The sequence below is a fragment of the Nothobranchius furzeri genome, chromosome 11, assembly GCF_043380555.1.
Source record: "Nothobranchius furzeri strain GRZ-AD chromosome 11, NfurGRZ-RIMD1, whole genome shotgun sequence".
NCBI classification, from domain to species: domain Eukaryota; kingdom Metazoa; phylum Chordata; class Actinopteri; order Cyprinodontiformes; family Nothobranchiidae; genus Nothobranchius; species Nothobranchius furzeri.
The window spans coordinates 71,390,562-71,416,925 of NC_091751.1; the positions used below are offsets into that span (position 1 = coordinate 71,390,562).

Below are 26,364 nucleotides of genomic sequence, written 5' to 3' on the forward strand. Positions count from 1 at the left end.
ACATCACCCCGGTCCAGGTGCTGTTGGCGGAATATAAAAGCACAGGGGAGATGTTCGCCATTAAAGCCCTGAAGAAAGGAGACATCGTAGCTCGGGATGAGGTGGACAGGTAAGCTATCCAAACATAAACATGACAGACAACAAGCTTTTAAATATTCTTAAAGATGCAGTAGAGTGTAAAATAACATTTTCCTTGTTGAGTAAAGACAGCTTTAAGTTCAAGTCCCATTGGTCATCAAACACATGTGACCTATCCTCTGGGGGAGCGGTGAGCTGCAGAAACGGCTGTGCTCGGGAACCATTTGGTGGTTTAACCCCTCAATCCAACCCCTTAATGCTGAGAGTCGAGCAGGGAAGCATCGGGTCCCATTTTCAAAGTCTTTGGTTTGAACCCACAATCTCACCGTCTCATACCACTAGCTAGCATCAAATGTAGCATGCCAAAAGGTCAAAGCTGCGTGTGACCTGCTCTCTGTGTGTATACTAGAAATGTAAAAAAAGGTGAGAGAAACACCATGGTAGGATGCAGGGGCGGATTTAGGACTGAAGAAGATCCGGGGCTTAACACACACACGCGCACGCACACACACGTGACACTCACTAGTCAACATCATATATATTTATCTTGTACCACATAATTTTTAATCTGAAGCTACATATTCAGGGCAGAGTATTGTTCCTGTTAGTGTTTAGTGTGAGATGATAGTAAATATTCCCTTTCTTTCTCCAACAACTTTACCTGATAGTAAGCTAACTTTAGGCAAACCAGCAGCACAACAAATATTTTCAAATAAGACTCACAAACCTGAGTCAACACCAGTCTCATCAAAGCTGGGGTTCTGTCGCCGTACTTTTGGTCTAAAAAACGTCCTTATGTCCATCTTCACTCATGCGTTTCAGGCAGAGAGTGTAGAAGAAGCCGGTGTCGGTACAGGATCTGCTCGGGTTAAAGATCGGCTCGGGGTCCGTCGACTGCCGATGACGTCAAAGTAGTTGATTGGCTGAAATTGAACCTTACGGAATTACGTAATCACGTTACGTTGGTCCAGGTAAATCTTTCTGTTGGAAAGATGGACAACGTTTACAAAGAAATCCATCATTACCTCTTTGAAAATACACTTTTAGCATAGAGCTGCATGTATATTAGGGCTGAATGATTAACTGCATGTGCAATTAAATTGCGATGTGACAAAAGGAGATTTTCTAATGGCAAAGGCTGCAATTTGGCAGCGAGTGGTTAGCGCAATGCTAATAAACGTGGAAAAACCCATAGGAATGCTAATGCTAATATCACCGATTACATTATTACAAATTATGAATTAGAAACGTGCCAAATGATTACATTTGGAGTCTAATAGAAAGTAAAACTACCATCAATCAAATAAGTACAGACAGGTATTTTAGTAAAGCCAGAAAACTTTTAACTCCAGAATTTTGGCTAGCAGCTATGAGCGTACCTGAACTACTCATGGACAAGACGTCAAAAACTCTAAACACAAAATACTTCAATAAACGGGACACACTTCTTTCCTGCAAATACAATTTCACAGGTGTTGCTAATACCTATGATCCTTCAAGGGATGTGCTCAAAGAGGAGTTCAACATTATGAATAAAATATAGTGTTTTATTTTACAAATACCATTATAAACACAAACTTACGTCTTAAGAAACATTATTTTAATAATGAAACTGCTAAATTCTTTCCAGCAGTATAGATGTGTAGTGTATTTTGTCTGAGTGGGTTTGCCGTACTTTGACGTCATCGGCAGTCGAAGGACCCCGAGCCGATTTTGCACCCGAGCAGATCCTGTACCGACACCGGCTGCTGAAGGGCTTCTTCTTCAGTGGTGGAGGCTCAGGCAGGCTGTATACAAACTACTGCCAGCTGCTCCCTCTCTGTTGGACTTTGGTACTGCATGTTGCTTCCACGTTTGAGATCCGGGGCTTTTCATAAAACATTCGAGGCTTGAGCCCAAGTAGCCGGGCCTAACGCCGCCCCTGGTAGGATGAGCCTCTGTTAGCACCAGCCTGAGCCTCTAGCTTCAGCTGCTAGCTTCTGCAGTTAGCTTCAGCTGCTAGCTTCTGCAGTTAGCTGCAGCTGTTAGCATCAACTGCCAGGTTCAGCTGCTAGCCTCCGCAGTTAGCTTCAGCTGCTGGGTTCGGCCGCTGTACTCAGCTGTTAGCTTCAGATGCTAACTTCAGCTGCTAGCTTCTGCAGTTAGCTTCAGATGCTAGCCTCAACTGCTAGGTTCAGCTGCTAGCAACAGTCTTATTGAATGGGTGTAAAATAAGCACTCAGCATTTTCTTTTTTATCACACACACACACACACACACACACACACACACACACACACACACACAAATCCTGGTTTCCTTTCATGTCTCCAACAGTCTGATGTGTGAGAAGAAGATTTTTGAGACGGTCAACAGTGTCCGCCATCCCTTCCTGGTCAACCTGTTTGCGTGTTTCCAGACGCAGGAGCATGTGTGTTTTGTAATGGAGTACGCAGCTGGGGGCGACCTCATGATGCACATCCATGCTGATGTTTTCTCAGAGCCTCGGGCTGTGTGAGTGTTTGTCTTCATCTGTTCTACGATAGGACCACCATCTATTGTGGCTGCTCTGTAAATCGAGCCTTCTTCTCTCTTTTCTGCTTCGTTTCCATTCACTCTGATTCTTTGCAGATTTTATGCAGCGTGCGTCGTGTTGGGATTACAGTTTCTACACAACCACATGATCGTCTACAGGTACCTCATTTAAAAGACGGAGAACAATGTTTTACCCAGTATGGAAACCCCGACCTGACCTGAAAGTTGTCCTTTTCAGAGACCTGAAGCTGGATAACCTGCTCCTGGACACTGAGGGCTATGTAAAGATAGCTGACTTTGGGCTGTGTAAAGAAGGTGAAATGTTCATATGTGTGTTGTTTATGTTTATTTAATGTTTACGTAAATCTGGTGGCCTGTAAAAAGGACAAACCGTGTCTAACATGGATCCTTTTGAATCATAAAAGGATGACTAGATTATAAAATACCAGCAAGTCAACCATTACTTGGTGTGAGTGTGTGAGTGTGTGTGTGTGTGTGTGTGTGTGTGTGTGTGTGTGTGGGTGTGTGTGTGTGTGTGTGTGTGTGTGGGTGTGGGTGTGAGTGTGAGTGTGAGTGTGAGTGTGTGTGTGTGTGTGTGTGTGTGTGTGTGTGTGTGTGTGTGTGTGTGTGTGTGTGTGTGTGTGCGCTGTAACTCGTTCTCTTCCGTTTCTCCTTAAAACCACAGATTAACGTTCGGTTCATCCTTTGACTCGTCTCGAGAATCGTTTTGGCTTTCTGCCCCCGCTGAACTGCAGGAATGTAAAGCTACGTAGCTAATGTTGCTGTTCAGTTCTTCTTTTAATGAGAATGGCAGACTAACGGCAACACGGGCGCTTTGCCGCCCCCGTCAGGTCAGCTGTATAAACAACGCAGCTTTATCTTTATATTTGAGACCCGCCGCTGTGACGTGTGCGTTGTGCCAGTTAACCTGCCGCCGCATGAATTGACCTGCATTTGGCCGGTGGCGGGTGCTGATTTCCACCCCTGGCTGTGTGGGACTCTCCATTTGTGCTGCCAGGCAATGATGGACTGCAGTGAGTTTCTCAAACAGGAGGGCGTGGATCATGTCAGGTCCCGATGCTTCCGGGTTTTCATGCTGGAGACGTTTCCCTGGATGTCTGCTGCAGTGGTGGATACTGGGTTCTGCTCAGGGGGGTTGCTGTGGTTGCTCCTCGAGAGGCTAGCCACTTTGCATTGTTGTTGTGTGATGCTGTGTACTGGTCAGCTTTCCTTGCTCTGCTGTCATTAGCCGGCCCAGAGAGCTGGTTTATTCGTCTGGCTGCAGCCTCTCTTTTGGAGCCTTTGTTTGGCCGTTTCCAGTGCTCCAGGTGTGGAGTTCTGGCCGTAGCTCTTGGTTTTCTCATCCTGCCCTTCTGGAGCCCTGACAGTTGGCTCGCTTCTCCGTGCTGCCTTGATTTTGCCTTCCGGCCTCTCCCATGGTGGGTATTGTTGCTCCTGCTCTTATAGCCAAGCTGAAGTGTATATCAGCTCATTTGTTCCAGTGATGGTGGTTGTGGGAATCGTTCTTAATGCTGCATTCACATCTTCACGGATTTCTGATGGTACGTCACTCAGCCGTTGTAGTTGGCGCCTATCCTGTTTCTCAGGTCGGCTGTTTCACTTATTGGGGCTTTGTGCCCAATCTCTGGATGGGGAGTTGCTGTGAACTCCCCTCTGACCTTGTGACCTTGTGCCGTAGCATTTGTGGAAGCAGTTGCCGTTTGTGGATGTTGGAACACTGAGCTGCTAGTTTGGCTGTCAGCGGGTTTGAAGTAACCCTACTTCACGCATTCTTCGCGTATAGCCCGTCTGTCTAGGGTTAGTGGAGTAGAGGCATTCCAGCCAAGTAGTAGCCCGCTTTTCATCAGGGTGCTCCGGTTCCCCAGAGTGACAGCTGAGCCAGCTTCCTCTCATCATGGTACCAGGTAGGCAAATGGCACCAAGGGTCTTGCCCAAGGGCCCACTCTAGATGTTGGTATTCAGTGTGTGTGTGTGTGTGTGTGTGTGTGAGAATTCTCAACATCCCGTAACGGCCCTCAGAGCCAGTCTCTGAAACACGTGACTGAACTCGTCGTACGTGTAAAAGTGATTTCTGACCAAACGTGCTGAAAGCTTCTGAATCCCGCTCTGCTGCAGGAATGGGATACCGGGACCGGACCAGCACGTTCTGTGGCACGCCGGAATTTCTGGCCCCGGAGGTCCTAACGGAGACGTCGTACACACGAGCGGTGGACTGGTGGGGACTGGGCGTCCTCATCTTTGAAATGCTGGTGGGAGAGGTGAGCAGAGTCTTCATCACCAGAACTCACCGCTGCTGCCGTTGAGACGAGGAACTGATCTGTGTGTTCGTCTCCAGTCGCCCTTCCCTGGTGATGATGAGGAGGAGGTGTTCGACAGCATCGTCAACGATGAAGTCCGCTACCCACGATTCCTTTCTACCGAGGCCATCTCCATCATGAGAAGGGTGTGTTCATGGAGGTTTTCCTAACCTAGCCCTAACCAGCTGCTCCACCACAACCAACCAGCACAACCCTTTAGTGGTTTAGATGGCTGGAGGTGTTCATCCCACCTTTATGTCAGGTCACACAACCGTTCCTGTTCTAATTTAAAGTGCATCTTCAATGTTCTTTAAAATAGTAGAAAAACATCATCAAAGGTCAAAAAGCTACGTTGGTTATCCTTCCAGGTCTTCAGATAACTAGAGGGTGGTTAACAAACTAAATCAAGGAAGTGGGCAGACTTCCCTGAGGTACATATGTACAGTCATTATGTACCTCAGGGAAAACTCGGAAGACGCGCTTGACTCTGGTTATTTGTAGTTTCTGAGGTAACATCGATTCAACTAGTTTAGCAATGGTTAACGTTTTTGTATGTTGGGGTTGCACAAGCTCCTGTTTGTCTGGACCTCGTATTTATTGGTTTCCACGACAGAAAATTCATATGAGAAGCATAGAGATCCGATTATATAAATGTAGAGGTGACACGGGCTAGGGCTTTCTGCAGGCTGCCATCTTGGATGGGTAACCAGTTGCCCTAGTGCATTCATTGGGCTAGAAAAGTCAAAAGCAATCCCACATAATCTGTGTTTAATAGTACACCGGTTGTTGGAACTGTAGACCGCACAGAAACAGGCATAGTTGCTCACGCATTAACTCCAATTAGGTTTGGGAGAGTGAGGGACCCATCCAATATGGCAGCCAAGTGGTAACACTCGAGTGCTCAGCGTCGCCTCTACGTATTTGATTTCATCTCGTTCCCACCTCTTGTAGCCACTAGCAGTTTGTTTCATAGAAAGAGGACGTTCATACTGACTTCAAAAGGAAACCTTCGTCTTCTAAAGAAGACCCGCCTTTTATTCTGGTCGCTGTGTGAGTGTGGGACTACTTTCTTTTGAGCATAATGAGAAAAGTAGTAAAGCAGCTCTGCCGTGATAGTTTTAGACCAATGCCGTGTCCTCATTTAGTAAACAGGAAGCATAGCGGTGAACTTGGAGTCCAAAAATAGCCGCGATTATGATTTCATCCCCTTAGAAACTCAAAAATTAGAGAACAAAACTTATTTTATGGAAACGTGTTTAATGTAATATGTCGGGGCACAAGTTTCTGTCAAAAGATATTAAAATAAAAAATGCTGTTACCAGTTAGCGTTGCCAAGTTCTCCCGCTCCATGTACATAATTATGCCTTTGTAGCCTGTTCGCATCTCCGGCTCTGCACCAAAACGTGTTCGGATCCAGAATCCGGAGCTCCGTGCTGCTGCTCTCTTTTTCTCTGAGCAGAGTCGGAACGTTTTCCTTGAGCGACGTCACTTTTGTTTTCCAGCAGGAGGCGCTGTTAGACGGGTGAGCTAGGACAGCCTAGTAAGAACTGTGATGGCACATTTTTTCTCAAACGTCTTCCATTGTTGATGAAAATATGAAGTTTAGGCCTGTTACATCACGTGTTTACCGTGGAAGACACACTTTAATGGAGCTCCTACCTTTACGTTAAACTCCCGTTGGTCACCATCGCTAGCTGTTTGGTGGCTTCACCCCCCAGTCCAACCCCTTCAAGCGGGGAGGCGTCGGGTCCCATCGTTAACGTCTTTGGTCTGACCCGACCGGGATTTGAACCCTGATCTCCCAGTCTCAGGGCGGACTCCACCACTAGGCCACTGAGGAGGTGTCACCAAAAGGTGTCTGTAGACGATTCACCTGTTGTCTCTCAGGAGGTCAGAGTTCTTCCCTCCTGGTGGTAAATGTTCCCACGGCTCAGCAGATGGAGGCTGAGGTCTCGGATGTTTTGGGACTAAAAGCGCACAGGAAGCAGAGGCCTCGTTTATCACCTGCACGTATGACCAGATCTGTGTGTTTATGGCGCGTAGGAACTCATTCACACCTGTGGGATTCATCACTTTGTACCTGTGTGTGGAAATGTTCCTAAACACAGGAAAACCAGACCATGTGTAGGAACAGCATCTAGTGGTAGAACGGGGGAACGCCGAAGGTCTCGGTCTTCCACTCATGATTTTACCCGGTAATAACAGCCGAGTCGCGTACCTGGTGCTGAAGCACGACGGGAGGATGGATGTCGGGGTTTTTCTAATCTTAATTGTTACTTTTCCCATTTTTATGATGTTCTTAATCTTTACCATTAATTAATTAGTATTTTTATTTATTTTATGACATCATATGTGTGTCTCTGTGAAGCACCTCGTGACTCTGCTTGAGACGCGTTAGATGAAAGAACGTTTCTGTATTAATATCAGGGCTTCATCAGAGCTCCTCTCCGGAGAAAACGCGCTGACAGGAGATCCGCCTGGAGCGTTGCTGGGATTTGGGATCCTTTGTGGAGCGACAGATAAACCGCACAAATCCGAGTCCAGTCCAAGTTTTATTTTACAACCCTCAGAAACTTCTCTGCTCCCCCACGTACGCGTTTCCATGGTAACCAGACTGAACACAGCCGAGACGTTTCCAAATTAAACGAACTCCAACTAGAACAACTCCTCAGAAGTAGATGAGAACCCGTTACGCTACGATTTATCAGATCAGTTGTTATTTATTCCTGACGGGAACCTCTAGCTCCGTAACCCGTTTGGTTCTTTTACACTTGGACAGCAACAAAGTTCCCAGGTAGAACCCAGGGAATACCGTCGCCTGCTGAGGACGCCGTGTGACCAAATGTGGTTAAATGAGGGCGTTTCTGAATGTAAATGAGTGAGAACGGACACGAGCACCTGGGTACGCACAGGTGGGCTTTACCATCAGACGAGTGCGGAGGAACGTGCATACGAGAGGCCGCCACGTTTCATAAATCAGGATTTTGACCGTCCGTACGAACATTTCATTCACAGGAACGAATTTAGGAATATTTCTACAGTTTGGTGAATGAGGCCAAAGGTCTCGTTTCAGAGGAACCTTGGGTTTGTTTCACCAGCTTGTTCTTCTGTCCAGCTTCTGAGGAGGAGTCCGGAACGGCGTCTCGGCGCGGGAGAGCGGGATGCAGAGGAAGTGAAGAAGCACCTGTTCTTCAGGGTGAGACACACAGGACACGCGCAGCGAGATGTTTGGGCTGTGGTGGTTAACGCTCCTCTGTCTGCTGCAGAACATCGATTGGGACGGGCTGCTGGCCAAGAAGGTAAAGCCACCGTTCGTGCCGACCATCCAGAGCTCCAGTGACGTCAGCAACTTTGATGAGGAATTTACCTCCGAGGCGCCGATCTTAACGCCCCCACGGGAGCCGCGAGCGCTGAACTCGGAGGAGCAGAAGCTGTTTTCTGACTTTGATTACATTGCTGACTGGTGTTAGCTCCACCTGGAGCTCCTTGTTTTTTAATACGCCGCCTCCTTCCTGCCCAGAATGTTGCGATGATCTCAGCTCCGGGAACAGAAACCGTGCCTCTCCAAACAAAATCCAGATGATGCCTCATCACTTCTCTCTAAATCAACACAAAGAATTCAGATGGAGTTGGACGGACGTCCTTCGTCGTCCTGCTGTCCAGCTCGCCACCGAGAACGTTTTTTACCAACTCTGATAAGACGATAACGTTATCCGCCATCTTTTCTACTTGTACAGATTAGACTCGTTTCTCCCTGGAACTGCAGATGAACGTCACCTCCACAAACATCTGGACCACTGCGGCTTCCCGCAACAGAACCGGAAATTAGACTCCTTAACCTCTGGCGCCCCCTACTGGTCACTGATTCATTTCATTACGTCAGAAATCAGCAGTAAAGTTCCAGCTGAACCAAAACTTCATTTAAATCCGTTAAAGTTCTTCGTACGCTGTCCCGTCTCACCGCAGAGGAGCTGATTTACACAACATGTGGATGCAGTCGAGCTGAAAGCACTGATTCTAGCAATAGTTGTCAGGATCTACATTTCTTCATTATGCAAATAGATTGTACAAAATGTTTTTTTATCTATGTGCATGTTGTCTGATGTAAACTGTATGAATGGTACATAAATGACTTAATCACAACCTTGGTGCATAAAAGCGTTTTTGCAGCCCGTGTGGTGATGACATCACCCGTTCACGTCTGGGTGGACGTCTGTTCTCAGTGAGAGCTCAGCTGGGACCCGTCGCTGGAAACGAGACTTTAGTTTTATTAAATTCATGAAAATCGTTTATTTTTAAATTACTTGGAACAATTCCAACAAAATAGAACCTGAATCCCCAAAACAAAAGCCTCATGTTTACAGTATGAAAACAGCCTAAACCTGCAAGCATCAGTGGCATCGCTCATCTGGACACACACGGTACAGCACACACACACACACACACGATACTGTACGTACAGTCTGCAAGCTGTTTAAGCACTGGAATGTCTGCTGCCGTCGGGCTGGAAGTGGAAAACTGTTCAAGTCCAGAAGGGAAATAAAAAGCTAGAAAAACTCGAGTACAGCAGAGGAACGCCGCCTGAGCCAGACGACTCCTCACAGCTGGGGCAGCTTGTCCACAGGTGTGTCGAATTTGAAGTCTGGGGGGAAAAGCTCTGCGGCACGTGGGTAGATGAGTCGGTAAGACTGTCTGATTGTGACGTCTGCCACGCCGGCAATGTCACCAATTTCTGTGGAAGAACAGGAAACGGTTAGAGAACGTTGGGAGCTGGAGCTGATGTCCCAGGTGGGATTTTCCCAGGATTCATGGAGACGAGTCGAGCGGAGGGCACTGCAACTGATGGTCGGGGTGTCTGCCCAGCCTATGGAGCCCCCAAAGGGACAAAAACCTTCTGTCTCCTCCGTAATAGTTACTGAAACAAGCGTAAACTGTAGCAATGCTTTACATTAAAGGAGAAAACATGAAGTCATTTCTAGAACATTGTCTAAAAATGCAAATGAGTTTGTGTCTTAGAACAACCGTTTTACGTGGGACAGGAAATCCGTTGAAGGTTGAGGACATAAGGAGCTACTTTCCAATGAAACGTGTACATCACCTAAAGCTAGGTTTGCTAATGAGTTCATATGAATGTGATTGCTAGCGCTCGGCTTTAGCGCTAGCATACAGCAGGTCCATCATCTGTAACCCGTCAGAAATCTGCAGCCTTGAGCAGAGACAAGTTCAGCCTAGAGAGAGTGGGAGTGGCTTATCTGTCCTTTCTCTTCCTCTACATGTTGAATGTAATGTGTATCCCAGCTGGATTTCCCTTTAACCAACCCAGAACCAGGGGTCAGGTCTACTGGGTTATTTATCATCCTCATCTCTCCGTACAGCAGGTTAAACAACTGTTCCACCACTGGCTTATTAGCAATATTAAGAGTGATCAACAGTTATTAATTATCATGATCACTAATATTAAGATGAATAGTTATGAGGCACCACCTCACTAACAGAGCCTGGTCTCTTCTGAAACAGAATTTAGGGATGTCCCGTTCCGATATTGGATAACTTCCAATATCGATATTGGAAGTTATCCAATATCGATATTGGAAGTAATCCAATATCGGCCCAAAAACAGTATCGGATTATATCTGCCGGCATTAAAAGTCTCCGATATAAGCGGTCCGTTAAGATTCACATTTTTGTAAATAACAGTTAAGAAAAAAACTCGTGTTTTTCTAACTTACTGTTATTGGCTCTTGTTCTCTGATTGGCTCTTGTTCTGATTGGCTCTTGTTCTCTCATTGGCTCTTGTTCTGATTGGCTCTTGTTCTCTGATTGGCTCTTGTTCTCTGATTGGCTCTTGTTCTCTGATTGGCTCTTGTTCTCTGATTGAGTAACATCACTGGATCAAGCCTTTCATACATTCCGCACTACGAAACAGGTGAACGTTTGTGTGAACACTGCTGATATCGTATCGGTATCGGTCAATTATGAAGGCTGCGATATCTATCGCATCGGAGGCCCCCGGGTCGACCCAGGACACGTTGGAGAGGTTACATCTCCAATCTGGTCCGGGAACGCCTTGGGGTCCTGCCGGAGGAGCTGGTGGACAAGGCCAGGGAGAGGACGGCCTGGAGCTCCCTAGTTGGGATGCTGCCCCCGCGACCCGGACCCGGATAAGCGGAGGAAGACGACGACAGTGAAGTGAAAACGTTTTATCAGAACATCCCTAACAGAATTATTCTGAGACTGGTGAAACCCTGTCCAGATGCCTCACTGGCTGCCAGTCAACTTCAGGGTTCATTTCAAGATCCTGGTTCTGGTCTATAGGGCCTTACATGGACAAGCACCATCTTACATTGGTGATCTTCTTAGTCCCTACACCCCCAGCAGGTCCCTGAGGTCCAGTGATCAAAGCCTACTGGTTGTGCAGCACCAGGCTAAAGGTCAAAGGTGACAGATCATCAGACTGACCTCTCTCCCTCTGAGCCTGAATCAGTGGACTCAGTGGTCTCCTGAAAAACACTTAATCGAGCAGTAGAGGGCGATAAAGTCCTCTGCTGCTCGCAGATAAACGGGAGCGATGCCACCGACATCGATGCTGGCTCTGATGGAGCGGATGCCAAAATGTCAGCTAAGGTAAAAACAAGCTCCTCCTACTCGGTTTGACAAAGAACCAAAGAAATGGAGTCACCAAGTGTTTCATGCGGGCTGAACATGAAAATAGTCTCCTACACCTATCTCCTGCTTTCTGATAGAAAACAGACGGTGAAACTCTGGGATCAGAAAATCCTGACAGATCTACGTCACGCCGTCACTAACGTTCATGGACTTCACCCGTCTAGACCCGCAACGGGGGAGGCTGTTGTTGGTTTAGTCCAGAGAACATCTCCGCTGGTAGAAGCGAACTGTTAGCGACTCCACCACAAAGCAGAACTTCTCTAGGGTTGTTGTAGAGCTAAAACATCCACATTTCAAGTCAATGGTAAAGGCGTGCTGCTGTCATCCAATCAAAGAGCAGATGTGTAAATATGAGGAAGTAAGACACCAGACGCTGCCGTCCGGAGCTCGGCTGTGATGCTTCCCCTGTTCACCAGACATCATATCTGCTGTTCGCGGTTCTTCGTTTGCAGCTTGGTTGTACAGTGTACATGGAACACACACACACACACGCACACACACACACACACACACACACACACACACACACACACACCTGTGTACATCTCTGTACACTAAAAAGAACGTAAAACTTTTCCGAGTTTTGATGGAAATAGAAAAATGAGCATTAGGAGGGCAGAATGGGAACCTGTTCCCTCAGTCTGGTGAACTATTCTCAGTCATTAAACCAAACCCGACCCAGCACGGTGGAACAAGTCACACAGGAGGGCAGGGCTTAGGGACCGTCTACAAAGTGCATCAACCTGCTACTAAAACTGGATTAATCCTGACTGCTCGTGTGTGTGTGTGTGTGTGTGTGTGTGTGTGTGTGCGTGTGTGTGCGTGTGTGTGTGTGTGTGTGTGTGTGCGTGTGTGTGCGTGTGTGTGCGTGTGTGTGTGTGTGTGTGTGTGTGTGTGCGTGTGTGTGCGTGTGTGTGCGTGTGTGTGTGTGTGTGTGTGTGTGCGTGCGTGTGTGTGTGTGTGTGTGTGCGTGTGTGTGTGTGCGTGTGTGTGCGTGTGTGTGTGTGTGTGTGTGTGTGTGTGCGTGTGTGTGTGTGTGCATGTGTGTGTGTGTGTGTGTGTGCGTTATCACCTTTCTGAGTCTTCTTCTCTGCAGAGGCCTGAGAGGCCATGTAGATGGCTGCAGCAGCCACTGAGATGGGGCTCCTGCCGGGTACCAGGTCGAGCTCCACAGCTTTCCTGGCGATGAAGGTGGCAGCCATTTGCACCTGCTTGGGCAGGCCCAGGTTGGAGCAGAATCGGGACATGAAATCACCGGTGGTGATCAGGTCCACACTGGTCTCCAGAGCCTTCAGGATCAGCTTGAAGCACCTACCTATCTCCTTCTTTGAGATCCGAGAGACGGCGCAGATCTCTGCAGAACAACACATTTCAGTGACAGGGTCACGTCTCCAGCAGGCCGCTGTGAGCAGCACTAATGAAACGTTTTAGAGACATTAACACCTGAGAACTTGCAGCAGGAAACCTTCACCCCTGAGAAGATCAGGTCCCCAAACTAAATGCATCCCAACTCTCATTTAACGAGGGATGTCTGGACACCTGAAGAGGAAATAAGTATTTATCTGACCTTTAAAGGTTCTGGGCACCCCCTCCTGTCTGCAGGCGATGTAGAGGCAGGCGGAGGCGATGGCGTCGTTGGCTCGGCCCTTCAGACTCTTCTGCTCGTAAACCTGCTTGAACAGGTTGTTTGTTCTGTCCTGGAGAGGAGAGCCACACAGCGTGTCAGCTGGATGTTCACCTCTACAGGTGTTTAAAATCACAAACATCGTTCTGTTGGGTGAAAAACCAAGTTGATCAACTTTTCAGTGTTTAATAACTCAGATGATGTCACTCGTCTGCAGCTTCAACAAAAATCTAGCTCATTTGTGTCACTGACGGCGTGACGTAGGAGGGGCAGGACAGCTGAGTCGGTCACCACAGCGTTAGCGTAAAGCTCACAAAAGCATCAAAATCAGTCCAAATGATGAAAGTTTATTCATGTGGAGGTCGTTCCAACTCCCGTCTGTCTGGACAGCACTTCATGGACTTCCATTTGGAGCGTGGGTGAGGTTTGTCCAGGTTGGACGGCAAGATTTTACTTCAAGGAGTGTGTCTGCTTGCTCCGTAGTGTGTGGTGCGCAGAAGTGAGTGATCACAAGACGGGTTTCAGAAGCAAGGTTCAGGTCTGGCTGAAGCCCACCGCAGTACACAGCAGAGGCAGTCAACAGCGGGAGGGGCACGAAGGTGAGACGGCGTCCACAACAGTGGCTGCTCCTGGCTCCTAACCCTGAAGCTTGGTTTATGCTTGACGCATTCACGTTCCGCGCGGTGATGCGGCTCGCGGATGGAACGCGCTTCACAACTCGCAGCGTTTATGGTTCATGCGGCTTGTCTCTGCGGTGAGCCAATATTCTCCCAAACTGTAGGGGGCAGCATGGAGCTCTACGGCATGCATCCAACACTACACCATAGTAGAAGTAGAAATTACTGTTTACAACATGGCATTCCAGCATTTTTAACAGCGTCCTCGTCTTTTCCGACAGTGCGAGCTATTTCTCTCCAAGAATTATTAACAACATGGTGATCACGGTGATCTCTGAGAGCTGAATCATACACATGTCTGTATTTACCAACCTCTGCCATACTAGTTCTTGCCGGTCTGCCATGTTTTTCCGCGTCCGACCGTCCGCGTGGTTAGAAAATTTCCGAGGTGCGCGTTGCGGAAATTCTGGGTCGTGCGGAGGAGAGGCGTGGTTGTTAAAATGACGCAACTTTTCCGCGTGGAGCCGTGCGAACCTCGCGGACGCGTCAAGCATAAACCAACCTTTAACCAGCAGATTCAAGACTCCACGAGGAACTGCGGCTCTGAAACTTCCAGATTTTGGAGCACTTCATGCTTCCATCTGCTGAAAAGCTTTATGGAGATGAAGATTTCATTTTTCAGCACGACCTGGCACCTGCTCACAGTGCCAACACCACTGGTGAATGGTTTACTGACCATGGTATTACTGTGCTCAACTGGCCTGCCAACTCTCCTGACCTGAACCCCGTAGAGACTCTGTGGGATATTGTGAAGAGAAAGTTGAGAGACGCCAGACCCAACACTCTGGATGAGCTTAAGGCCGCTATCGAAGCCTCCTGGACCTGGATAACACCTCAGCAGTACCACAGGCTGATCGCCTCCATGCCACGCCGCACTGAAGCAGTCATTTCTGCTAAAGGATTCCCGACCAAGTATTGAGTACATAACTGAACATAATTATTTGAAGGCTGACTTTTTATGTATTAAAAACACTTTTATTTTATTGGTCGGATTAAATATGCTAATTTTTTTAGATAGGAATTTTGGTTTTTCATGAGCTGAACGCCAAAATCATCAATATTAGAAACAATAAAAGGCTTGGTAATCTCACTCAGGTGGAGGTAATCTGTGTGATGATGTCCGAGATGATAAATTTCTGCCAGCTCTGCAGATGACCCAGCCATCTGCATTTCTCTTTTAGCAGCTTTGGGAGTCTAAAATACTCCTTCATGGGAGAGTTGAAGCACTTCCTAGGTGGAAACAAAGCAGTCCCGGTCATTGTTGCTGCTTCTGCTGCACGTCCGTTCACTTTCACTTTAATGTGCTCCGATAATGTCTTTTAGGGTTGGGCATCGATTGGAACCGGTTCCAACTGTTAGTTTTTCCCGGAATCATTCAAAGTTTTTTATTTCGATTCCTAGAATGCCGACAGAAGAGGGATCCGCGGGCGTTCTCCGTGAAAAATAACGGTTACGGAATATCCACGAGTGAAGTTGGTTTCTGTGCAGCATTGCTGAGTTCCTGCACACCACAAACTAGGAGCAGAAACAGCATGTGCATGAGTTTTTACCATTATCATTTTATGACTACAGAACCTCATAATGACCTAACAGAACTGAAGGCCATAGCTCTACCTGTTCAGGTGTGTGGGATCTGCACTGAAACACTGGACTGACACTAAAGGTGGTTTTCCAGGAGCACCACTCAGCCTAAAACAGCTCTGTACAGCGTGGTTCGAGTCAGCCCACCTGAGTGTAGTTTTGTTTTCATGCCAGCTTCATAACAGAAAGGCCCCTCATAGGTGCAGAGGGGGGGCGTGGTTTTTACTCGTGACAAAATAACATGAGGTGATCAGTAAACAGTGTAAGGTAACCTGCCTGCTTCACAGAAAGAACTCGGCTGAAAAATGGTGGCGTTGTTGGACATTTAGCTCAGTTTCATGGCTTTTTGTCTGAACCAGGAAATGGCTGCAGGCAGTGAAACACAAGGCCTGTGACTCCGCCCCCTAGCCAATCAGCAGCCAGAATCACGATGCTGGCCAGACTCAGCCAGGTACCTCAACAGAGAAGGGACTAAAAACAGGGGAGAAAGTAGAGGGAAGATACCGAACCATGCCCTTGGGAACATCGGTCAGGCAGAGCTGCGTCGGTCCGAGTTACGCCGATGAGCTCCTCTAATGAATCCTGTCAGCTGAGTCAATAAGGCCGGTGTTGCTGTGAACTTACTACGATGTTCCTCGGAAGGTTGATCCGGTCCGCCATGTTGCTAATCTCTTTAAAGGCGTGCAGCATGGCCCGGTCAGAGCTGCTCATGGTCCGTCGGTTCTGATACTTGGAGTTCCCAAACTCGTCAAAGCTGGCAGCACCAGTTCCCTGGAGGAGAAACGTAGAGCTTCATCAGATAAAGAAGCCAGTGCAGATGTTTACCGTGGGCTCTGCATAGATACTAGAGGTGCGACTCTTCACTAGTCTCCCGACTCGATTACGATTATCGGGTCAACGATTCGATATCTCGGTGCATCACGATGATCTCATATGGATTAGTTTTCATTGATGAGTAGAAGATGGCAGATATGTGCTTTCCTAATCAGAAACACGTCTGACACACCACGCCGTCCCCCAAAAGCTCTTCAGTCACAACAGTTCTTAGAACAACGTTAACGGGCAAAACTTTTAAGAAGATTTAATGAAGTCGTTCAACATCTCGGGCTGTGGGAGAAACACGCTCTGCAGATGCTAGCAAAGCCTTCTCACACGCTGAAAACCCAGAGGACACGTCCAGTACTTCTTCAGTTTAGCTTCTGAAGGCCATCATGGGTCCACGTGTTGGTTTAGAATGTCTGTGAGCAGCTTTAGAGTCGCACTCATGCAGCAGTCCAAGGCTGTTAGAAATAAATAACACCAATCAGACGTTTGGCTTAGTTTGACCTCTAGGGTCTGGTTTCAGAAACGTTGGAGCGTGGATCCAATTCTGTTCAATGCAGAAAATAATCAAACCTTAAAAAAGTAAAATGATGTTTGAGATGTGCGTCTTGTTCTTGTTGATGATCACACCAGCAGGAGGCCGTGGGCTGGATTAGGATTAAGTGACCCAGCTGATGGATCTCCTTCTCTAACCAGCAACCACAAGCCTGTCCTGTGGGACTTCTATCATCTCCTCATGTCTGTGGTGTCTCTGGAGGAGCAGATGGAAACCGCATCTCCTGTAACTTATGAACCGAAGCTTCCTCCTAGTTCCTCTTGAAGTTGAGTTTAACATAAACGTGTCATCATGTAAGAAAAGAATAAAAAGCAACAAGAACGTCTATTTCCTGTTTCTCCTCGACTCGCTCCGTCTCACCAACCTCTCCGTGTCCCTAAATAGAGACAGATGATTAGGTGCCGCCGCCGCCGCTCACCCCGACACCAGATCTCCTGACACCACAGCACTCGGTCTGTCTGACCCGACTGAACCGGAGTTTTTAAGCAATTCCAGGAGGAGTAATAACGCTCCTTTAGAGGCTCGTCCTCCGCTACGGTCCTGTGTGAGTAGAGACTCGGAGCATCTTTCACTTCTCAAGTGCGCTGCGACCCAACCCTAATCCACCGGCTTAAATCCGACTGAACTGGCCGGGTTTACTCGGGTCGGGTTCGGTCTCAGGTTAGAACTCCAGCGCTCAGCCGTGCCACACCACACAAAGGTGCACCAGTACTTTGTACTGGGTAAATGTGGAGGACACGTCCCAGTCTGACACGCTGGTGCTGCGGTTAGACAAACAACTGCATTCCACTATAATCCATGATGGCGTGCTTCTTCTGCACGTCAGAGTCGTCTGTCTGCATCTCGATGCGTTGGAATATTTCCCTCCGCTCTAGTAGATGGATACTAGGCATGTGAATGTTACAAGTCACAGTTCAGTTCCGATTCTCAGGGTTACGATTCAGTTCAGAATCGATTCTTGATTCACAATCAATACTCTTATTAACAAAGAGTGCCAATTAGTGTGTGTGTGTGTGTGTGTGTGTGTGCGTGCGTGCGTGCGAAACACCTTAAACTAAAACAGGAAGACTAACGGGCACTAATTTGCATCAGTAATGCACGGTGCAGTCGGCACAAAACTCAAACGAAGGATAAACCGTTTAGACATTATAGAACGAGATGGAACTGACTTGTTGACTCATGGAGCACACACTACGGATGGGTACCTTTGACATTTGAATCGATCCGGTACCAACTCCCGGTACCTAGGAATCGATACCGGTACTTAACGGTACCAATCTTCGATACTTTTGAGTGTTTATTATTTTAATTCTTTTTTATAATTAAATATATATTTTTCTCAATATATAACAATATTTGATAAATATCAGGATAAATAACACACAACAGTTTGTATTTTAACATCGTCCTTGTAGTTTTATAAGCTGATAATTAAACTGAAGCAAACATCTTTACTGTGAACTAAATTTACTGTGTATCTTCATTCCTTTTGCCGTCTTTTTTCTTTTGATTTTTCCTACTGGGAAGTTAGAATTTCCGAGGAGAAAGCGAACGCACCATTAGCTGATAACAATGGTGACAATGGAAGCTAACATATCAAGCTAACGTTATCTTAAACAGTTTATTTAGCTGCTGGAGCAGATTAAAACGATGATGCCTCACACTTAGATCGTTGTCGCTGGTTTCATCTTCACCCAATCACCCGTCGCATTTAGTAAAGTGAAGCCAAACTTTAGAGCGCGTTCATGTTCTTCTAGTCGGAAATTCGGAGTTCCGAGGAGAAAGCGAACGCAGCATTAGCGAAACGGAAGCTAACATATCAAGGTAACGTTATCTTAAACATTTTATTTACCTACCGGAGCAGATTAAGATGAGGATGTCTCACTTAGATCATTGTCGCTGGTTTCATCATCACCCAGTTACCCATCACATTTAGTGAAGTGGACCCAAGCTTTAGCGTGCGTTCTTTCTACCATGCTGCTCTGTTTACAACTGGCTCGCAGCGACCGACGACATAACGCTCTTGCGCATGTGCAGCTGTCTAGGCAAGTTCTCGTTATGAAGGACGGGTACCGAAACGAGGCACTGTTTCAAATGACGTGAATCGGTGCTCAGTCGGTACTATGGAATTCGGTTGGTACCTTAAAAAGTACTGAATTCGGTACCCATCCCTAGCACACACAGGATAGTAATGAAGGCAAGTCTGTGGTATTTGAGCACATCGCAGCGTAGGAGCGAAGCAGCACAGCTAGCACCGGTTCCAGCGGGCTTTAGAACAGGATCGATTCAGAATCTTTTAAAAATCTTTCAAGGCTCCATCGATTTCTGCCGTTGGTCTTTCAAAGGATTGAAAGTTCACTGCTGGATCCTTGGCCATGTTCTGTCATGGCTGCTGCTGTCTGAACATCAGCTGTGAGTTTTTAACGGCTAAGGAGGCGGTGCTAAAACACGTTCATTTCTGACACGTCACCTTGCTGATCATGGTAGTGAGGTCTGCTCCGTTCAGCAGAGGGTTCTGGGCGTCGCCCACTCTGGACGGATCTTTGAGAGCTTTCTCGTTAGAAAACGTCCTCCACTCTGAGCCCACGTCGATCACACGGTCACCTGAGAAAAGACGAGTCGATTAAATCTGAGAAACAACCAGAAGAACCTGCTGTGGTCCATGCTTCCACCTGCTGCAGCGCTCATTTTTGCTTCTCTCTGTAGAAAAATGCAAACATTAATCCAGAAAGGAGAATGTAAACACTGGTGTGGCGTCCCAGAGCGTGTAATTCTCAGAGGTTGGTACCAGAACCACTGGTTCTCAGGAGCTTTGTTGTTCTGATAGATCAGGCCAGCTTCGTAACCTCCTAAGGCCAGGGCCAGATTAACACTTTGTTGTACCCTGGGCAACAATATTCAAAGGCCCCATCATCTCGACCCAAGGATCACCATAATGTGGTCACATACAGAATATTTTACTGTAATATGCAGTAAATATACTCAATACTTGAATGCCTGACAACACGTAACCTGCCCAGAGTTACCTTTGACCCACCTCGTGTGGACTGACCAATGAGGAGAGGGTCTTAACTTGAGGCCCTCTCTTCATTGGTCCGTCTGCATGAGACTGACTCTCAACTGACGTTCAGTCGTAGGCAGCGAAGCGTCTCTGTGCAGCGCAAAAGCCCGGGTGGACAGTTTGTTTAATGTAGGGTGATCATATTTCCATTTCCAAACAAGAGGACAGGGGATCTGTGCCTATGACGTCACACTATGGCAACGCCACACAAACCATGTTGGGACCCATTTTTTGTAAGAACTAAATTAATATCAGATTCTGCCAATAAAAGGGCTCTAAAACAATTCATATGTAAATATTTTGCATATTTAATGCAAAATCTCATTTTTCTGCTTTAGTTCTGCAACAAGGTTTTATTAATAATAAATTATTATACCTTTTGTTTTACTACAGCATCGGTACGCTTCCTGTGCACAGATTATTAAGGATGCTTGTTTCAGCTGTGAGATTAGACGATGGGATCAATGAAAAAATAAGTTGTCCCACACTCCATGGAAACTTTCAGAGAATCCACAAAAAGTGGCTTTCAGATGGTTTTGTTACTTCTACCAGGTTTATAAAAGCAGCAGATGAGACAGCATGTCTGATAATTTAGTTTTTCATCTGATAATATTAGAACATGTCAGTAATGTCTGAGGGGCTTTTATAAACACCGTATAACTAACACTACTGGAGAGGGCATGAATTACACAGAGGCTTCTGGGGAGCCCAGTTATTGGGGGGGGGGGCATTTTGCCTTGGCCCCCAAAATGTCTTGAAACGGCCCTGGGTGTGTGACTGAGTTGTGAAGGTGATCTGAATTGTATCAGATGTATAAATATGACATGTGTATAACTTATTGTTTTATACAGGTAGAAACGTGTAGTGGAGATAAATCTACCTACATTTTACTTTTCAACACTTTGTTTTGTTTTCTTGTTTTTATTAAACTATTTCCTGTCCTGTCTGTCTCTCATCTTCCTGCATCTCCTCTAAACTCTCCAGAAAATCTGCTGCCTGGATTCTTACTTTTTCACCTCATCAGTTACTTTGAGCAGATCAAAGGGATCTCCTGACCGTAGCGGAGAGCGCGTTTCGATGCTGCGTCAGTGAGGTGGAGTCACCGCAGCACAGGTGATGAGCTCCGCAGCAGAGCGCTTCAGGCACAGATAAGACAGAAAATAGAGAACATGTGCAGACAAGAACGATCGTGTGTTAATTATAGTTTTTTGGTTGTGCCACTTTGAGAATGGACCGTGCGCTGGACGCAGCTGCCTGGAGCGCTGCGCTACAACGATCAGCGCTGTGCCGCTCTCTGCTCAAAAGAGTCCATAAATGATGTAATATAGGTAGAAAACTTTTTTCCGGCTCCCCTGGATGTGTAGGATATCCAGCTCCCCCATAATTTGATCCCTGCTCCTGGATGAAAAACCGGACATTTTCATCAATACAAGAACCCCCAGTCCGGACGCCCGGACAGAGTGTGGGGGGGGGGGGGGGGGGGGGGGCTCGCGCTGCTGCTAACCGGTTCCGCCGTCACATTCCCGCTGAAACTGGTTGATCACACCGGGACCAGACTAAAATGCGGTTTTACAACCACAATGTCCTCAGAAGCAAAAACGCTTTTAAAAGGGAGGGAGGAGTCCTAACTGTTGCTGCAGGCGTGTTGTGTGAGAGTGCAGTTATATACTGGTTCATATATTTTTGGGTTCAGTTGCTTTCATGTGGCCTAATGTGAGTCTATTTGGGATCATTGGAATGATCAGCAGCATTTCTTGATGTGACTTTATGGCAGTTGCCCAGGGCATCATCGCAAGGAGGATGGCATTCATTTACTTTTGTTTTATTTGGTATTTTTTCAGTCATTTTTGGAAATAGTGATCAATTTTGATTAATTCACAGCCTATGTTTAATTACATTTAAAATTAGTTGTTTGACATCCCCAATTATAATAAATGTCTACAGATGAGATCAAACAAAACAGATGAGGATTCCCCTTAAGCTGTTTAACTTGGACCAAGCATTTTAGGTCACATATACAGTTGTGGTCAGAGGTTTACATACACTTGTAAAAAATATAATATAATGGCTCTACTGAGTGTCCCGTTATTTCTAAAACTCTGATTTTTCTCTGATAGAGTGATTGGAACAGATACTTCTTTGTCACAAAAAACATTCATGAAGTTTGGTTCTTTAATGTCTTTATTATGGGTTAACAGAGAAAAGTGATCACATTTGCTGGGTCACAAATATACATACAGCAACATGAACTAGCAATTTTGGTGACTTAGAAACGTGTCAGTGAACTGAGCTTCGTAGCATGGCCTCTTAACTTCTTGTGAGTGATTATGAGTGACTACAGCGGGTGACTTCTCTTAGGCCAGGTAAATAGGGCTCATTGGATACAAACGCCCACAAACGCTACAATGGGAAAGTCAAAGGAGCTCTGCATGGATCTGAAAAAGCGAATTATTGACTTGAACAAGTCAGGAAAGTCACTTGGGGCCATTTCAAAGTAGCTGCAGGTCCCAAGAGCAACAGTGCAACAATTGTTTGTAAGTATAAGGTGCATGGCACTGTTTCATCACTGCCAAGATCAGGAAGAAAACACAAGCTATCACCTGCTGCTGAGAGAAAATTGGTCAGGAGGGTAAAGAGTGAACCAAGAATCACCAAAAAGCAGATCTGCCAAGAATTAGAAGCTGCTGGAACACAGGTGTCATTGTCCACAGTCAAACGTGTTTTGCATCTCCATGGACTGAGAGGCTGCCGTGCAAGAAGGAAGCCCTTGCTCCAAAAGCGGCACCTTAAGGCTCGACTGAAGTTTGCTGCTGATCACATGGACAAAGATAAGACCTTCTGGAGGAAAGTTCTGTGGTCAGACGAAACGAAAATCGAGCTTTTTGGCCACAATGCCCAGCAATATGTTTGGAGGAGAAAAGGTGAGGCCTTTAACCCCAAGAACACCATGCCTACAGTCAAGCATGGTGGTGGGAATATTATGCTGTGGGGCTGTTTTGCTGCCAATGGAACTGGTGCTTTACAGAGAGTAAATGAGATAATGAAGGAGGAGGATTACCTTCACATTCTTCAACCTAACCTAAAATCATCAGTACGAAGGTTGGGTCTTGGGCACAGTTGGGTGTTCCAACAGGACAATGACCCCAAACACACATCAAAAGTGGTAAAGGAATGGCTAAATCAGGCTAGAATAAGGGTTTTAGAATGGCCTTCCCAAAGTCCTGACTTAAACCCCATTGAAAACATGTGGACAGTGCTGAAGAAACAAGTCCATGTCAGAAAGCCACCAAATTTAACTGAACTTCACCAATTCTGTCAAGAGGAGTGGTCAAAGATTCAACCAGAAGCTTGCCAGAAGCTTGTGGATGGCTACCAAAAGCGCCTAATTGAAGTGAAAATGGCTAAGGGACATGTAACCAAATATTAGCACTGCTGTATGTATATTTGTGACCCAGCAAATGTGATCACTTTTCTCTGTTAACCCATAATAAAGACATTAAAGAACCGAACTTCATGAATGTTTTTTGTGACAAAGAAGTATCTGTTCCAATCACTCTATCAGAGAAAAATCAGAGTTTTAGAAATAACGGGACACTCAGTAGAGCCATTATATTATATTTTTTACAAGTGTATGTAAACTTCTGACCACAACTGTAGGTGTAGCTTAGGGTCTCTGTCTATACAGCTTATAAGACAATTTAGGTGATGGCATGTTGTTTTTCTGCTATTGAACTGTTTTCTAATAATGTTGTGTTTAATAAAGTGAAGGAAGGAGAGAAATAACGTTTCCCTAGCAGTTTTTAAAAATGTCCCTATGTAATCTGATTAATCGATTAATCGTGTCGAGACCCCATCCGATTCGATTATCCAAATGATCGTTTGTTGCAGCCCTAGATTCGGCTGATGCCCCTTTTCAATATAAGAGTTCATTCCATCAGATCGATCAGAGCCACAAACTGAGTTCATCTTCAAAACATGAAGCTTTCCACTTGTTGCTGCCAACTCAGTTTCTACGTCCAGTTTCTCCTCTTTTCTACTTAGTTTTTCCTCTTGAGCCTCAATAAGATGTTTTTCCTTAATGCAGCGACCCGCTCCATGAGCTCTGCCTGTTCAGCGGCAGCATTAATGCGTGTGGAAGATGTTGATGAAGTCCGAGATTGCCGTGAAGATGCCTTTGAATGTGACTTGACACTTGAAATATTAGAGACACTGTCTTCAACAACTTTATCATCAGATGCACTGTTTGGTTCAGTATCAGGACTGCCTGCTTCCTGTAACCAAACGTTTACACTGTCCACAGAGAATGTGGTCCTGCTGGGTTGAAACTGTACAATCTGCTTTTCAGCTCCTCCTCTGGCAGATGCAAACTAAAAAGGAAGTCTTGCAAATTGATTGTAGGAAGACACTTCTTTGACATTTTCACAAAAAAGCACACCTAGGATTAGCCAGGGCCCATGCTGGAAGAGACGAAGACCACTGGGACTCTAGACTCTGGTGTGATGAGACAAGGATCACTGTTTTTGGAACTAATGGTTTCAAAACTGTGTGGCGTTGTGAAGGTGAGAATCACAAAGAGAAATGTATGGTGCCTACAGTGAAGCATGGTGGTGGTGGTGTCCTCATGTGGGGCTGCATGAGTGCTAATGGTGTTGGGGAGCTGCATCTCATTGATGGTATCATGAACTCAACAATGTCCTGGTCTATACTGAAGGAGAAGATGCTGCCATCACCCCGTGAACGTGGTCGTCGTGCACTTTTCCAACACGACAATTACCCAGAACACACATCTAAAGCTGCTGCTGCATCTCTGAAGGAGAGCAGGGTGAAGGTGATGAACGGCCAAGTCTGTCTCCTGATCTGAACCCAGTCCAACACCTGTGGGGAATTCTGAAGCAGCAGGTTGAACATCACTCTCCATCCAGCATCCAGGCTCTAAGAGGTTCTTCTTGAAGAATGGAAAAGATAGAAGTTGCAATATGTCGCCAACTTGTTCATTCAGTGCCTAGAAGACTTGGTGCTGTCCCTGAAAATCACGGTGGTCATACAAAGTACCAGATGATGTGGTTTTTGTTGTGGGGTGGATTCATCTTTGCTTCCAACACTTTTAGTAAAACTGAAGAATTTGTGATCCAAGTTATATTATTAACCTTAATTTCATGTTATGGAGTTAACACGTGTTCAATAAAACCGGCCTTGTTAAAGTCTGGAAACGGTTCTTTTGTTACTTTTTAAAGGGGATGTACTCATTTATGTAGAGCGCTGTACAATAATAAGAAACGTGTTAATATTAGGAATTAGGGCAATCATTCGAAAATTTATCGTTATCAAAATTTCTGATTCTTATCGTGAAAATTTTTCAAATCTCAATAAATTAGATAGTAAAAAACTGAAAAGATGTGTGTAGGTTGGCAACGTTCATGTCGCTTTAAGAAGCTGTACCACCTTGAGTCATGTAAAAATGTGACTTCACACAGGTGACAGCCCCATCTAGTGGACAGCTGTTGTTTCTGCACATACCTGTAGCTATCGTCCGGTTATCGTTATGGACTAGCCTGGCAGGCCAGACTAAACAAATGTATTATGTAGTCTGGCCACGATCCATTGACGGCTCTCGGTTGTGGGGCGGGTTCTACCGTTGTCTTTCAAATGATCTCCGCATTCCACTGGACAATGAATGTGACATACTCTTGTTTCACTCTGTTGCATCATCCCACCCACCAGGCATATAGAGTGCCCTGATTGGCCCACAAAGCGGATAAAGCTCTGTGATTTGTTCACTAAGCAGATAGAGCACTATGATTGGCCCCACCATTATGGACCAATCACAGCTCTTTATGTGTTTGAAACCCCTCTAGAGAGCTGTGATTGGCTAGCCAGAGTCCTGGTAGGAGCTGCGGAGGTTCCAGTGGAGCATTCCTAGACCAAACTTTGCAAAGCAAGAATTTGGTCTAGTTCACTAGGCTAGTTATGGAGGTGATGTCCTCAACATATCGTGATAATGATTTTAGGCCATATCGCCCTACCCTACTAGGAATAAATGTAAAAGTTTCCTTGTTGCTCATATTTTTAAATGGCTTACTCCGTGTGCGGCTGTTTTCAGCGACAGGGATTGCACAGCACTAGACTAGAACAGAAAGCAGATCATACTGCGATTCAAGGAGACAGAACCGGACATTTGCAACCACAGAAGCTCATCCAGTGTGATAAATATGCTACAAACTTGGCATTTTTGCTGTCTGTAGACCATTTATTGGTTCTTGGCTGGCTTAGCTGACTTGCTGCAGCGAACTGAGCAGGGTCAGTGTTTTTGTTAAGGTGGGGCATCAGTGTTGAACGCAGCACCACCTTTTCCACCTCGTTAAATGCCAAGTTTGCACTCATTACACGTTTATTTCACTCCCTTTGCTGTTCATCCAAAAACACATCCAAATTACAAACATGTCCTTCCCCCAGAGGTGACAAGTGTGA

General features: G+C 46.1%; 2 protein-coding genes across 5 annotated transcripts in view; one reads left to right on the forward strand and one right to left on the reverse strand.

Annotated features, from left to right (window-relative positions):
* The window catches only part of pkn2a (protein kinase N2a), a 99,856-nt gene extending 90,804 nt beyond the window's left edge, over positions 1–9,052 (forward strand). For both annotated transcript variants that reach the window (XM_054734021.2, XM_070541810.1), the window contains exons 16-23: positions 18–109; positions 2,394–2,570; positions 2,688–2,750; positions 2,830–2,906; positions 4,728–4,870; positions 4,948–5,055; positions 8,025–8,105; positions 8,176–9,052. In XM_054734021.2, the coding sequence (XP_054589996.1) occupies positions 18–109; positions 2,394–2,570; positions 2,688–2,750; positions 2,830–2,906; positions 4,728–4,870; positions 4,948–5,055; positions 8,025–8,105; positions 8,176–8,379 (945 nt within the window). In that variant the 3' untranslated portion in view covers positions 8,380–9,052. The remainder of the gene's footprint in view (positions 1–17; positions 110–2,393; positions 2,571–2,687; positions 2,751–2,829; positions 2,907–4,727; positions 4,871–4,947; positions 5,056–8,024; positions 8,106–8,175) is intronic.
* The window catches only part of gtf2b (general transcription factor IIB), a 124,915-nt gene that overhangs the window by 63,637 nt on the left and 34,914 nt on the right, over positions 1–26,364 (reverse strand). For 2 of the 3 annotated variants that reach the window (XM_070541820.1, XM_054734022.2), the window contains exons 3-7: positions 19,306–19,439; positions 16,082–16,228; positions 13,143–13,272; positions 12,648–12,929; positions 9,185–9,641 (exon numbers count right to left, since the gene is read on the reverse strand). In XM_070541820.1, the coding sequence (XP_070397921.1) occupies positions 9,508–9,641; positions 12,648–12,929; positions 13,143–13,272; positions 16,082–16,228; positions 19,306–19,439 (827 nt within the window). In that variant the 3' untranslated portion in view covers positions 9,185–9,507. Of the gene's footprint in view, positions 1–9,184; positions 9,642–12,647; positions 12,930–13,142; positions 13,273–16,081; positions 16,229–19,305; positions 19,440–26,364 lie in introns of those variants that run through there. The other variant, XM_054734024.2, reaches the window with a different exon arrangement.